General features: G+C 39.5%; 1 protein-coding gene and 1 non-coding gene across 2 annotated transcripts in view; one reads left to right on the top strand and one right to left on the bottom strand.

Moving 5' to 3' along the window:
• LOC124776360 (sterol O-acyltransferase 2-like) overlaps window positions 1–15,281 on the top strand; it is a 278,540-nt gene that overhangs the window by 252,700 nt on the left and 10,559 nt on the right. The window contains exon 9 of the mRNA XM_047251312.1: window positions 8,070–8,304. Within this exon, the coding sequence (XP_047107268.1) occupies window positions 8,070–8,304 (235 nt within the window). The remainder of the gene's footprint in view (window positions 1–8,069; window positions 8,305–15,281) is intronic.
• Window positions 3,874–3,947, bottom strand: Trnat-ugu. The gene has a single exon. It is a non-coding gene; the product is annotated as a tRNA-Thr (tRNA).

Here is a 15,281-nt window from a genome sequence, read left to right as displayed (position 1 = left end):
CCATGTTCAAAATAGTGCTAAAATATTGGGTGATCAAAAAGTTAGTATAAATTTGAAAACTTAATAAACCACGGAATAATGTAGGTAGAGAGGTAAAAATTGACACACATCCTTGGAATGACATGGCGTTTTATTAGAACAAAAAAAAGATGAAGTTGACAAAATGTCCGACAGATGGCGCTGGACAGCAAAATGTCAGTGACTGCGCATGACAATCGTGTATAAAAGAAGCTGTAATTAGAGAGAGAATCAGACGCGCCATCAGTCGCAGCATGTTGACGTTACCTGAAAAGACGCTTTTAGTGAAGCTGTATTATCAGAATGGGGAATGTGCTAGTTCAGCGTAAAGGTCCGTTGACAAATGCAGCTGTGGCGAGAATGATTTTGAAGTTCGAAGCCACGGGTTGTTTAGATGATAGACCCTGTAGTGGCCGACCGAGCACAAGGCGTAATGCTGCTGAGACAGTTCAGGAAGAAATGGAGACTGTAGCAGGTTCGTCTAAGCACAGGGAAGTCAGCGCTCGTGCAGTCGCATTTAGCACCGGCATTCCATACACTACTGATTGGTTGGCAGTGAGGCGTACCCTCCGATGCAATCCGTACAAAAGTCATCGGCATGGCGGAAGATGACGATTGGTTGAGTAACGTGTTGTGGACCGACAAAGCTCATATCACGCTCCGAGGGTCTGTCAACGCCCACAACTGCAGAATTTGGGCTACCGAAAATCCTAGAACTGTTGTGGAAACTCCATTGTACGATGAGAAAGTCACGGTATGGGTTGGATTTACCACATCTACCGTTATCGGGCCTTTTTTCTTTGAGGAAATGCATGATTCTGGTTTTGTAATTGCTCCCATGATGGGTGAGAGGTACGCTGATAATGTACAGAATCGCATCATCCCCAGCCTGGCCGATAAACACCTGCTGGAATATATGATGTTTATGCAGGATGGCGCTCCACCCCATATTGTTAGACGCATGAAAGATCTCTTGCGCGCGTTGTTTGGTGATGATTGTGTGCTCAGCCACCACTTTCATTATGCTTGGCCTCCCAGGTCCCCAGACCTCAGTCCGTGCGATTATTGGCTTTGGGGTTATCTGAAGTCGCAAGTGTATCATGATCAACCGACATCTCTAGGGATGCTGAAAGCCAATTGCTCACCATAACTCTGGACATGCTTTACAGTGCTGTTCACAACATTATTCCTTGACTACAGCTATCGTTGAGGAATGATGGTGGACATATTCAGCATTTCCTGTAAAGAACATAATCTTTGCGTTGTCTTACTTTGTTATGCTAATTATTGCTATTCTGATCAGATGAAGCATCATCTGTCGGCCATTTTTTAAACTTTTATATTTTTTAGGTTCTAATAAAACCCCATGTCACTCCAAGCATGTGTGTCAATTTGTACCTCTCTATCTCCATTATTCCGAGATTTATTCAGTTTTCAAATTTATACTGACTTTTTGATCACCCGGTATTATTGGAATAAAAATGTGTTCAGACCTATGTATTGCATGAACATGAGAGAGAGTTAGCAAAAGATATTTTGCACTGACCTTATTTCTCATTAAATTTGTAGGGTTTTTTTTTGTTTTGTTTCTGCTCAGTCTTTGTAGGTTCAGGATTCCATTAAGCTAATGCTGTTAGGAGGTATCCAGATTTGATTCATTTTTTCATCAAATAAGAAATACTATGTAGTAAGAGTCTTCGTTGTCTTCAAAATTATTTTATTCCGTCTTTCGCATTTTTCACAAATTGTCACACTTCTTGACATGAATTACTGAAACACACTATCAGAGTTCAGGATAACAGAGTGTACATACATTTCAAAGATATGTTTAGGTGATTTATATATTTGAAAAATATTTATTTTTTACCAAAAAATTGCAAGTGGAAATATCATCAATGTAGGTATACATAGATTGCCACTTATTGTAAAGATAACACATTAAGTTGCAGACAGGCACAATTAAGATGCTCACAAATATGCTTTCAGTCACAGCCTTCATCAGGAAAAGAGAAATGCTCACCATTCATTCACACAAGGAAGCACACCTCACGCACCCATGATGGCCAACTCCGGCAGCTTGAAGCGCAATGCAACTAATTGAGATATCACCTCCATAACCAGAATCAGGTTTTTCTCTTTTCCTGACAGAGGCTGTGGCTGAAAGCTTATGTGTAAATGTCTTTTAATTGTGCCTATCTGCAACTTAATGTGTCATCTTTATGGTAAGTAGCAATCTCTCTTTCACTACATGGTTAGCAGATAATACAGTTTCTTAAAGATTTTATGAATAATTATGAAAAAAATAAGTATTGCTGTAACACAAATTTTACTCATTCATATAACTAAAGCACATCAAAAATACATACATAGTTCTTTATTGTTATTCTTGTGAATGATAAAGTATCAGGTTTTTTGGCATGTGACAAAACAGTGTGTTGAACAGTTCCATTAAAGCTGTAATGACATTTCCCATGTAAAAATATTCTCTCTCTCTCCTTTTTTATAAGTCCACTTTAAGATCAACGAAATTTATCCATACATCATTTTCACATATCTTCATACACTTCCCAACCACAAAATTTCTTTAGATGTGTTAACAGATGGACATCGGAAGGTGATATAACTCATCAACAAATTACCTGTTCCTATTACTTGTAATTCATATTAAACAGTTCCCATCTTTGTGGCCATGTGCAATGACTTTTATTTTCTTCTCAATAGGATCCAACTTGCTATTTATGCATTTTTTTTCATCCAGATGGTGCAGCAAACTCAGATATCATCTGAATTATTGCTTTATCAATAAGTTAACCTAAATCCCATGAAATGCTGGCTACAGCATTCCCGGCAGATGTGGTTGTAGAATATCCACCTCTTTTATGGTGTTCGGCCTCTGACTTAATACGAAAGCAATTGTAGACACACACAACATAAAAATCTGTTTCAATTCAAAATATGTAAAAAAAGGATTTTCTCGATGAAAGCACAGTCGATGTCATCTACGGCTCATAAAGCGTTCCATATTTTTTAATATCTCCATGTGTAATTCTGACTGGACAAAAGTTGATAGTCATACTATTTAAGTAAGCATATATTATTTATTTTGTCACAAAACATGCCAGCTGCATAAGAATCAGACATAGCTAAATTCATGGCGGATAACATTTTGTTCTGTGTAGTGTCCTTATAACAGAAGTATGTAATTTTTTCTTCAATGTAAATTTGTGCAAGGAGTCATATAGTGGAACTTGCTTTAAATGTTCACTTCACAATGAATAAACAAATAAACAAATAAACAAATAAAAAATAAAAATAAATAAAAAAATTAGTAGGACCCACACTGTGACTAAAATGACAGTCATGATTGGAATGAATCAACTTCTACAATATCTGTGTGTAGCAATGAAAAATGGAATGATCACATAGGCTCAGTCAAGACAAATCATGTGGCAGACTTCAGTGTGTGATAGAATAATACAGAGTCTACAAAGGAGATTGTTTACAAAACACTCACAAGACCCATCATAAGATACTGCCTAGATGTGTGGTAACCATACCAAGTAGGATTAATGGAGATACTTAATGTATTCAGAAAAGATCCCCAGTTTGTTTGACCCATAGGGGAGTATCAGAGATGGTAAAAAATGAACTGGCAGACACCTGTAGATAAACACAAACTATCTTGGAAAGTGTACTTACACATTGCAGGAACTAGCTATAAATGATGAGTAGAACCCCATACATATCAACTGCATAGGGATCACAATGGCAACATTAAACTAAATTACAATGAAATGAACACCCTTTGCTGCTTGCAGGCGTTGACATACGTCAACAGGGACAGATGAAAATGTGTGCCCCGACCGGGACTCGAACCCGGGATCTCATGCTTACACGGCAGACGCTCTATCCATCTGAGCCACCGAGGACAAAGAGGATAGCGCGACTGCAGGGATTTATCTCTGGCATACCTCCCGTGAAACCCACATTCTCAACGTATTGTCCCATACTACATTCGTAGTGCCTCCGCCCATCATACTCATTACTCGCGGCGCGTTGCCGATTCCCATAAGAGTTCTGGCACTGTTTGTCATTTGCACAGAAGAAGAACATGTCCGAAAGAACAGATACCATCTTAGTATATATATAGTTAAGGCTCACCGGCCACTTGACCATCTTCTTCTTCTGTGCGAATGCACAAACAGTGCCCGAACTCTTATGGGAATCGGCAACGCGCCGCGAGTAATGAGTATAATGGGCGGGGGCACTACGAATGTAGTGCGCGACAATATGTTGAGAATGTGGGTTTTGCGGGAGGTGTGCCAGAGACAAATCACTGCAGTCGCACTATCCTCTGTGTCCTCGGTGGCTCAGATGGATAGAGCGTCTGCCATGTAAGCAGGAGATCCTGGGTTCGAGTTCCAGTCGGGGCACACATTTTCATTTGTCCCCGTTGACGTATGTCAACGCTGCAAGCAGCAAAGGGTGTTCATTTCATTGTAATTTCATTCTAACGAGCTGCATGGTCACCAATGTTATCTGTTCTTTCGGACATGTCTGAAAGAACAGATACCATCTTAGTATATATAAGATTAAACTAATTATAGTGTTCACTGAGGTATTTAAACAAACATGTTTCCCATCTTCATATATGAATGGAACAGGAAGAAGCCCTAAAACTGGTACAATGAAAGGTACTCTGTCATTGCCATCACACTGGTTTTCAGAGTATGGATGCAGATACAGTGAACAGTTGAATTTTAACAGCCCTTACTCATAAAATCATTTCATATTTGCTATGATCAGCATAAAAGAAAAGCAGTGTGTATCGTACATAAAGTTTTCTCACAGTTAATTCCTCAAATTAAATACTTTTTGCTGTTATTCATTAGGCATCTATTATAGCCTTAACTTTTGATTGTCCTAAACCACATTGCACATATCCTTTATGTTACCATGTATTGTTGCAGATTATGATGTCCTTCATATGGATCATCATCAAGAGAAGTATGGCCATGTTATTTTAGCTATTCCAAAAGAGTGGACTTTGTACAAACCTTCATCAGTTTTGGAAGAACTCTGTTGGTGATAAACCATTGAAAACAAATTGGTGTGCAACCATTTGAAGGGATCACAAAACTTTTAAAATCTATATAAACATAATTTTTCTACAGATAAATTTGAGTTTTGGTAGCAGGCATTTCCAATGACCATGTTATCAATGGGATATTAAACTCAGTCATCCTCCCTTAGCAAGCCTTCCTCTCACATCTTGACAATGATTTTTGTAGTCAGATGTTGTAGCTACTCCACTTTACCTTTGGTGCTCTCAGTAGCTGGCATCTGTTCTTTTGCTACTTGTAGCTGGCTGAAAACTTTCGGTGATGAAAGTACACTGATCAGAAAGAACATTATGACCACCTAACTGATAGTCCACCTTTGGCATGGATAACAGTGGTGACACATCATGGCATGGAAGCAGTGAGGTATTGGTAGGGCGCTAAAGGGAGTTTTCACCACTTCTGCACAAACAGACACACAAGTTACTTAATTCCTGCAAGTTCCGGGGAGGAGGATGATGAGCTCTAACACTATGTTTAATCCCATTACAGATGTTTGACTGGGTTCAGATCTGGTAAACTGGGGTACCAGCACATCAATAGGAACTTGCCAATGAGTTCCTTGAACCACTCCATCACACTCCTGGCCTTGTGACATGATGCATTATCTTGCTGAAAAATGCCGCTGCCATCAGGAAACATGACTGTCATAAATACATGGTCTGTAACCAGTGCACAAAACTCCTTGGCCATGATGGTGCCTTGCACGAGCTCCACTGAACTCATGGATGCCCATATGTGTATTCCACAGATCATAAGTTGCCAGCTTGTCTCTGTTCCACAGTACAGGTGTCAAGGAGCTCTGTCCCTGGAAGATGACGGATTCGCATCCTACCACTGGCAAGATGAAATTGTCAGAATTCATCAGACCCTGTAACACTCTGCCACTGCACCAATATCCAGTGGTAATGACCACATGCGCATTTCAGTTGTAGTTGCCAGTGTTGTGGTGTTAACTCTGGCACATTCATGGGTCATTGGCTGTGGAGGCACATTATAGGAAGTATTTTTGGATACACTTGTACTCTGCCCAATATTGAAGTCTGATGCTCATTCTGCCACAGTTCACTGTCTGTTCTGTTATACCAATTTGCCTGGCATACAATGTCAGACATCAGTAAAGAGGGCGAGCCACCCAACACCACGATGTCGGGACATGGTTTACATCTCGGTTTTGCCGTGTGTTAAAGCCACTTACCACAGCGCTCCTCAAACACCTGACAAGTTGTGCAGTTTCTGAAATGCTCTGCCAACCCTGAGGGCCATCACACTTTGCCCTCGGCCAAATGCAGATAGATCACATGCTTTCCCCACTCCACACAGATACAGCACACTCACTGACGCTGTATGCACTGTGCACATGTCTGGTTAGCAGTCATTCCTTGCCAAGTGTTGCTGCTATCACCAAGCTGACATCTATTATGAGATTGTCGTCAACTTGTTTGACATAGATGTCTTCGGGGATGAACTCGTGGGCATCGAGAATGATGACCGCCGGGATGCTGGGCTGAGGAGTAGCCCCAATGATCTGTTGGCTGGGGACATGGGCATCATGCACAACGTGTGGGCTGTCTGAATTCGTAGGGCATGAGATTACAGTGTCATGGAGGACCCATACTAGTTCGTCTGTCTAGGGAAACCATCATTTTCTTTTTGTGGAGAACAATTTTGAAGGAGTGCAGGCCATGCCTGGCAACTGGAAGAAATTCGAAATATGGTGGCTGTATAGCTGGCTGGACAGTGTCATTGCACAGCATGATGTAGTTGCAGTCTGATAGCACTTTATATCTTGCGATTGGTAGAAGGTGTGCACTCCCGCTGACATTGTTAGCACTGAAATGCATGTGAGGAGTTTTCAAGGTTTCTATTTGGGATCAGCAACTTAAGTGATGGCAGACCTATTGCAATGATATGTCAAGTTAATCAGTTACACAAAAATGACATCTAGAACAATTTAATCCACAACAGTATATGAATTAGTTTTAAATGATGAAAAGAAAAATTACTCCATTCTGTGCATAATTAAATGAACATGTATACTGCTTATGTTAACTTTGGCATACCCAGAGCTACATCTTCACTTAGTCAGTATAGTGCAGCAGTAGCTATCACGTCATCAAATGAAGCAATTCTATAATCATTGAATTCACAATATCCAGTAATTTAGGGCACTATACAACAAGTTCGTTTATTTGAATGGATGCATATAGGGTCTGAAGGTGGCATAATGAAATGCCAAAACTGTTAGTCTTCACACTAAATACAACAAATACATTACATACTTCTATTCAATACTTTACTACAGCATGAGCTTCTGGAGTAATATGGCTAAGGTCAAAAAAGTATTTATTCTACAGAAGCTCACAATAAGAATATTATGTAAAGTTCATAACTTAACATCTTACAGTAGTCTCTTCAGGGCTGTGGGGATTCTTAACTTGCACGATGATGCACATACTTTATCATGGTACTTGTGGTTAATAATTAATGTGAACTTAGGATGAATTCTGCAATTAACTACCTCAGTGCTAGCAGTAGAAATAATTTCCATAACTACTATCCATCCCTATCCAGAATAGTGTTTCTTAACTCTTAGTGTGAAGGCCTGTTTCAGGTGGCCACTAGACATCACACAGAAAATTGAATATCACCAGATACTAAAAAAAAAAGTGAGGGAATAGCTCATTGGTAACTCTTTCTGCAATTTAGCAGAATATTAGGATGCAAGGATTTAAAGCTACATGGAGTGTCCAAAAAACATTCTCAAGGAGAGATGCATGTGGGTTTTATTGGCAGTGGTAAGAAACTGAAGGGGTGGAAAAAGAACAAGAATTAAAATGTGAATGATAGTTGACTGTGTGCGTGTTTTAACATAAATAAGTGTATAATTGTGCTACACTGAATACAAAGAATTTTTATTTTTATTTTCAGGACTGGTGGAATGTTAATTCCTATGGAGCCTACTATCGGAACTGGAATGTTGTTGTCCATGATTGGCTGTACACATATGTGTACAAAGACCTGAGTGAGCTGCTAGGTGGCAAAAGACGAACTCTTGCTATACTTGCTGTTTTCTCCCTGTCTGCAATTGTCCACGAGTACATTCTCACATTCATGTTTGGTTTCTGTTATCCAATGCTCTTCATGGCCTTTGAAGTATTTTCAGGTTACTATCATCCACGTAATTATATATTATCAGTTAGGTCTGACTTTGTCTGAGAGTTCAACATTGTGAAAAGTTTTAAAGAAATATACCCTCACTTATACACTGGTTGGCAAAACTTAAGGATGAAGGTAACTTTAGCATGATGCATGACTGCCAAGTAACACAGCTCAATAAAATTTGTGCCATATATAGAAAGAGCTACTACAGTATGTTACAGAAGCTAATAAACAGAAATATGCAATAAGATGAATATGAATGACATTTTAATTAAAAGCCAATAATTACACTGAAGTCACCACAGTTTATGATAATCTCCTGGACATTACAAAACACAGAACATGGTTCGTTACAGGGTGGGTGATCGCCATGGGCAGTAATGCATGCTCTGTGATGTGACCCCACAACAGCCGTGAGGTCGGTTAGGAATACTTGTGGGCATTCCATTCCGCCACCAGCACAGTTGATAACTGCTGGACAGTTGTTGCTGCATGTGAACATGCTGCAATGGATCCTACACGTTTGATGGGATTTAAGTCATGGAATGGGCAGATCAGTCCATTCACTGAACTTTCTCTTGTTTCAAGAGCTCAGCCACATGTGCTGCTTGATGCAGTCACACATTGTCGTGCATAACAATGTGGTCTGGGTTAAATGCACCCTTGAAAAAAATGAATGCTGAGAAGGTGTACAGTGTCACAAGAACTAGTGAGTGTATCAGGTTCAAAGATTTGGAGATCAGTAAGCCCATGCAACATTATCCCTCCCCATACTATAACACCTGGACCACCAAAACATTCATGTTCAACAATGCTGGTGTTCCGTTATATGGTGAGATTAGGAAGCGCACAATTCACCCAGGGGAATTGTTGAATATGATCATTCTGATAGCCAAGTGTTACTGTGTGGAGAGGAATACATCTGCATGGACATGTTGTCTTCCAAATCCTAAATTATGGTATTCTCATCAGTCAGTGTTGTTGTAATGCTACTCCTTACACATTTGCATGTTTTGAGGGCAGCATTCGGCCCTGACATCATAGTTATGGATGAAAATGTGTGATCTCATCAAACAGCACAAGTGGAGGGGCTCTTGGATCGAGAGGTTATTTGACAAGAGGACAAACCTGTCCGTTCCCCGAACTAAGTACCATTAAACACATTTGTGATGCATTGGGGAGATGTACCATATTTACTCGAATTTATGCCGCACTCGAATACAAGCCGCACCTGAAAAATGAGACTCGAAATCAAGGGAAAAAAAAAATCCTGAATCTAAGCCGCACCTGAAATTTGAGATTCGAAATTCAAGGGGAGAGAAAACTCTTAGACCGCACCTCCAAATCGAAACAAAGTTGGTCCATTGTAACATGAGAGACAATTTAGGTCGAATGGATGAAGATACAACTACAGGAGTTTGGTTTGAGTCGTAAGCCTAGCAGTTAAGCTTTACCAGGTAGCCATTGTTATGCTTGAGGCGCTCCTTCCATATTTATACGGGGACCCTTCATTTTTCACGTGCATCGTCAGGTTTGAATCGATTGCTTATTATGGTTTGATTTGATAAGTGCCATTCTCTTTGTTATAGGTGTGTACGTCACTCTAAGCTGAAGATACATTATTGCACTGTTTGTCGCATTCTGATAATGACTGTTTACGACCTGTCGCCGCCCGCAGCATGGCTTGCTTTTGTGGCTTTTGTGCGCGCTATCGCCTCTTACAATTAAAAAAAAAAGAGAGAAATAGTCTCACTAGCGAAACAAACGCAAGTGTCTGCTATTTGTTGTTACTTACATTGCTGCTTTCTTTGATAAACAAGAACCAAATAATAGACTGTGTATGACAGAAGATGCTCGCAATGAGAGTTTAGCGAAAATTTTTCTACGTTTGAAAATCTTTGCAGATACCTCTTTAGTACATTACATTCTGCACAGATATTAGAGTCATCTTAGATTTAAAAATCTAGTCAGTTGCCGTGCTTCATTTCTGACTGTATCAGGATTCAGCATAATACGAATATAAACATGACATGCTACGTATATTCTTCAGCGTTTGCTGTTGTCTCACTCAAGTTTCGTGGTTTATTAAACAGACAGGATTTAAATGAGACAGCAGCAAACACGAAAGAATACGTGGCATAATGTTTACATTCGTATTATTCTTATGGTGAAGAGAATACAGCATGTGATGCACGATTCATAAAAGTTCCTATTAGGAACCATCGCTTGTCACAGGTAGGAAAAAATTCAGAATGTAGAGTCGGCCATATTGACATACATCCCAAACAGTCTTGCCTGTCGGACTAGATTTTTAGTGATGACTTCAAATGCAGAGTTTGTTATCTTCAGTCCGTAGACTGGTCTGATGCAGCTCTCCACGCTTTTCTATCCTGTGCAATGCATAGTAGCAACACTTATGAAATAAGAATGAAAATAGCTTAGAAATTAAACGCTGAAATTTAAAACAAAATTTTATTAGGTTTGTAATACATCTTATACGAAATATTTAAAATATCAGTCATCATTCTGAATCACTGTTACTCGATTCTTTGTTGCTCATTTCTTCGTACAGAGCATCGTCCTGCGTACCATCTAGTGCATTGGATATCGAACATTTTTTAAATGCTTGTTGCACAGTCTGATTTGGAACACACTTCCACGCATCATAAATCCATTGGCACACTTGCAACAAACTTGCGCGATTTACACGTACTGTTGGTGTCAGTTGTCTGTCGCTTTTCAAAAGCCAGTCTGTGTACTTGCGTTTAAGCTTGTCCTTAAATGGTTTATTCAAACAGACGTCAAGTAGTTGCAGAATTGACGTCATCCCACCTGGAATTACTGTCAAGTCCGTTTTGCTTTCCTCTAATTCTCGTTTTACTGCAGGTGTTGTATGGCCTGCGTACGCATCTAATACCGACAGCATTACGCCAGGACGACGATTCCACACTCCACCGCCACCACGACCACCACCACCATCATCATCATCATCATCATTCAAGACTGATTATGCCTTTCAGCGTTCAGTCTGGAGCATAGCCCCCTTATAAAATTCCTCCATGATCTCCTATTCAGTGCTAACATTGGTGTCTCTTCTGATGTTAAACCTATTACTTCAAAATCATTCTTAACCGAATCCAGGTACCTTCTCCTTGGTCTGCCCCGACTCCTCCTACCCTCTACTGCTGAACCCATGAGTCTCTTGGGTAACCTTGCTTCTCCCATGCATGTAACATGACCCCACCATCTAAGCCTGTTTGCCCTACTGCTACATCTATACAGTTCATTCCCAGTTTTTCTTTGATTTCCTCATTGTGGACACCCTCCTGCCATTGTTACCATCTACTAGCACCTGCAATCATCCTAGCTACTTTCATATCTGTAACCTCAACCTTGTTGATAAGGTAACCTGAATCCACCCAGATTTCGCTCCCATAAATTAAAGTTGGTTGAAAGATAACTTAGTCTTGGTGCTGACTTCCTTCTTGCAGAAGAGAGTAGATCGTAGCTGAGCGCTCACTGCATTAGCTTTGCTACACCTCGCTTCCAGTTCTTTCACTATGTTGCCATCCTGTGAGAATATGCATCCTAAGTACTTGAAACCGTCCACCTTTTCTAACTTTGTTCCTCCTATTTGGCTCTCAATCCGTTTATATTTCTTTCCCACTGACATTACTTTCGTTTTGGAGATGCTAATCTTCATACCATAGTCCTTACATTTCTGATCTAGCTCTGAAATATTACTTTGCAAACTTTCAATCGAATCTGCCATCACAACTAAGTCATCCGCATATGCAAGACTGCTTAATTTGTGTTCACGTATCTTAATCTCACCCAGCCAGCCTATTGTTTTCAACATATGATCCATAAATAATATGAACAACAGTGGAGACAGATTGCAGCCTTGTCTTACTCCTGAAACTACTCTGAACCATGAACTCAATTTACCGTCAACTCTAACTGCTGCCTGACTATCCATGTAAAGACTTTTAATTGCTTGCAAAAGTTTGCCTCCTATTCCATAATCTCGTAGAACAGACAATAACTTCCTCCTAGGAACCCGGTCATATGCCTTTTCTAGATCTATAAAGCATAGATACAATTCCCTGTTCCACTCATAACACTTCTCCAATATTTGCCGTAAGCTAAAGATCTGGTCCTGACAACCTCTAAGAGGCCTAAACCCACACTGATTTTCATCCAATTGGTCTTCAACACTCCACCATGTCCTCCAAAAACCACACAGTTTCGATTGCTCGTACAATTACAGTTTTTGGAAACACTTCCGATTTCGGTAAAGTCTTACGCTTGAAAACTATGAATGGGGGTAATTTATGTCCATCTGCTGGGGAAGCAAGCATGACGGACATCCGCTGTTTTTCACCCCCTGAAACACTTACGTCTTTCTTTCCTGTGGCGTCAACCGTATAATTTGACGGCATGTCAGAATATACTGGAGTTTGGTCAGTCAGAATATACTGGAGTTTGGTCAGCATTTCCTATCTGACCAAGAAGGTATTGCTTCTCTGTGCGCCGCCGCCCGATTATGAAGTGCTGAAATTCCACAAGTTTTTCTTCATAATTTTTCGGCAGCTTTTGTGCAACTGAAGTTCGCCTCCGAAGTGAAAAAACCCCAGCGTTTCATAAACTGATCAATCCAGCTGCGACTAGCCTTAAAATTTTCGATTTTTTGCTCTTTGGTAATTTCATGTGCCTTAATTTTTAAAATTTCGGCGTTCACAGGCAGCAATTTCTGACCCTGTTCCTTAAATTAATTTAAAATCGCTTCTAGAGGATGATATCGGCCACACTTTGGCGCACTAAATGCTTTCCTGCTACTTGAACATTCAAATAATTTGTCTCTCTGCAGTCGCCATCGCCTGATGTTGCTCTCATCAATCCCATATCGGAGACCTGCAGTACGATTAGAACTTTGTTCCACAAAAGAAATAGCTCCCCTCTTGAATTTGGCACTATAATGAAAGCGCTTCATTATGGTTCACTAACACCAACAAGCACTTCACAAAATTCCACGAAGCAGGAGGTGCCACTACGTGAAATCTTAATGAGCCCAGCGTATCAACTAGTGCAACAATCCTAAAGGCTCATACATTGTTGGTATTTTTGTGTAAAGAAATTTATTTTTGTTGCTACGAATATTTGAAAGGCTGCTACATTCGAAGATGAATAATACTGAATTTCTATTTACTTCGTTGGATAATGTATGAAAATGCAGTGGTCGAAACTCGGGCGGAGAAAAAAAGCTCGTCTTGTACCTTTTTTTAAAAAATTTATTTACTGACGCAGAGGTTTTGGCGCCAGTATTTATCTTTGTGCCTGCAAAGCATTCCTGTGTAGTGCTACATATATTCGACGGCAGAAGTTAGTTGTGGCGGCACCTACCCACATTTTTCAGAACTCGATACTTAGCCTGTAGGCTGTTTTTTGGATTACAAAAACCGGAAAAAAGCGCAGCTTAGATTCTAGTAAATACGGTATTGCAGCATGTCCTTGTGCACCAACCACAATCCAGCAGTTGTCAGCCACTCTGGTGGAGAAATGGAATACCCTACCAACCTAGTAGCCGGCGTGGGAACACATTACAGAATGTGTACTGCTGCCCATGGTGATCACACATCCCATAAAGAATAAAGTCCCACCTTTTGGAATGTCCAGGGGAGCATCGTGAACCACAATGATTTCAAGGTATGTATTGTCTTCAAATAGAAACGTAATTTCTGTTCATCTCATTGAGTATTTCTTTCAGTTACCATCCATACATTACTGTAGCAGTTCTTTCCATGTATGGTCTAAGTTTCTTAGAGCTATGTTACTTGGCAGTGATAAGTCATGAAAAATTACTTTTTTTCCTTAACTTGAGCTTTCAGTGAAATTCTGTTGAAAGTCGCATTCAATTAGTGTAACTTTCTCTGTACAGGAAAATTACCATATGATATGGAAGTTGGCATTTTTATTATGTGTTTATCTCTTTTTACAAAAGATTACTCCTCCTTGGCACTGATTATGTGCCACTATCATAAAAACAAAGTCTCTCTTTTGGGTTGTGAAGTGATCACAATGAGACCAGGAATTATTACTTCACTACAGAAATGTGAGCACTTTATTATAGAATTTCCCTTATACGCTGCACGTTTGTCAGAAATACTTTCCGCTGATAATTTTACTGTGTACTCTACAGTCTTATCCTACTCTTCAAAATAATATCTTACAACTGAACTCAGCTGAAATTCAATTTCTAGCTATCACATATTCTCAAAAAAAAAAAAAAGGATACTCAATGACAGGATGACCAGTACAAAGCATGATAAATAACTGTTAAAATTTGTGGTATAGTTCACTGAAAAATACAGAAAACTAATTTTTCAAGAGCTGAGGCAAATCATCATTTGAATCAAATTTGAAGTCCTCTATTTAAAATAACTATACAGCATACAGATAAGAGTGCTAAGGGTTAAAAACTTGTAAATTTTACTAGGTCTGGTTAGCTGTATCTACAGTATAAGAATCTTTCTGATCTTATGTGTTATCATGGAGGTAAGAATAATTCAGTCTCTTGCAAATCAGTTTTATCTGTGAACATCTTTATTGGTATGCACAAATAAAACATTCAGCTGCAAAATGGGGAATTTTTTTCATCAAATGATAAAGCATAATTTAAATAGCAACTGAGGCGAAATGTTTCAAATATTATACTACTTTTCTGATCACTTGTATATTAATTCTCTCTAATTACAAAATTTCACTTCATGTTTGATTACTTTCGTTTACATATGTTGAACAATGTTTATAAACAAGGGCACAGCAAAATTACTTGTCTAAATGTCCACATTGCATTTTATCTTGAACTACTGTAAATCTATTTGTAAATGCAGCCGCTGGTAACCAGTGCAACACAATTTTTACTTAGCAAACACAGGAATTTGCCTGCAGGGGAACAGCAAACATTGGAAATTAAAATTG

The sequence above is a fragment of the Schistocerca piceifrons genome, chromosome 2 (genome assembly GCF_021461385.2).
Source record: "Schistocerca piceifrons isolate TAMUIC-IGC-003096 chromosome 2, iqSchPice1.1, whole genome shotgun sequence".
Classification (NCBI taxonomy): domain Eukaryota; kingdom Metazoa; phylum Arthropoda; class Insecta; order Orthoptera; family Acrididae; genus Schistocerca; species Schistocerca piceifrons.
The sequence above is the reverse complement of the archived record's forward strand: the minus strand, read 5'-3'. Positions and strand labels throughout refer to the sequence as shown.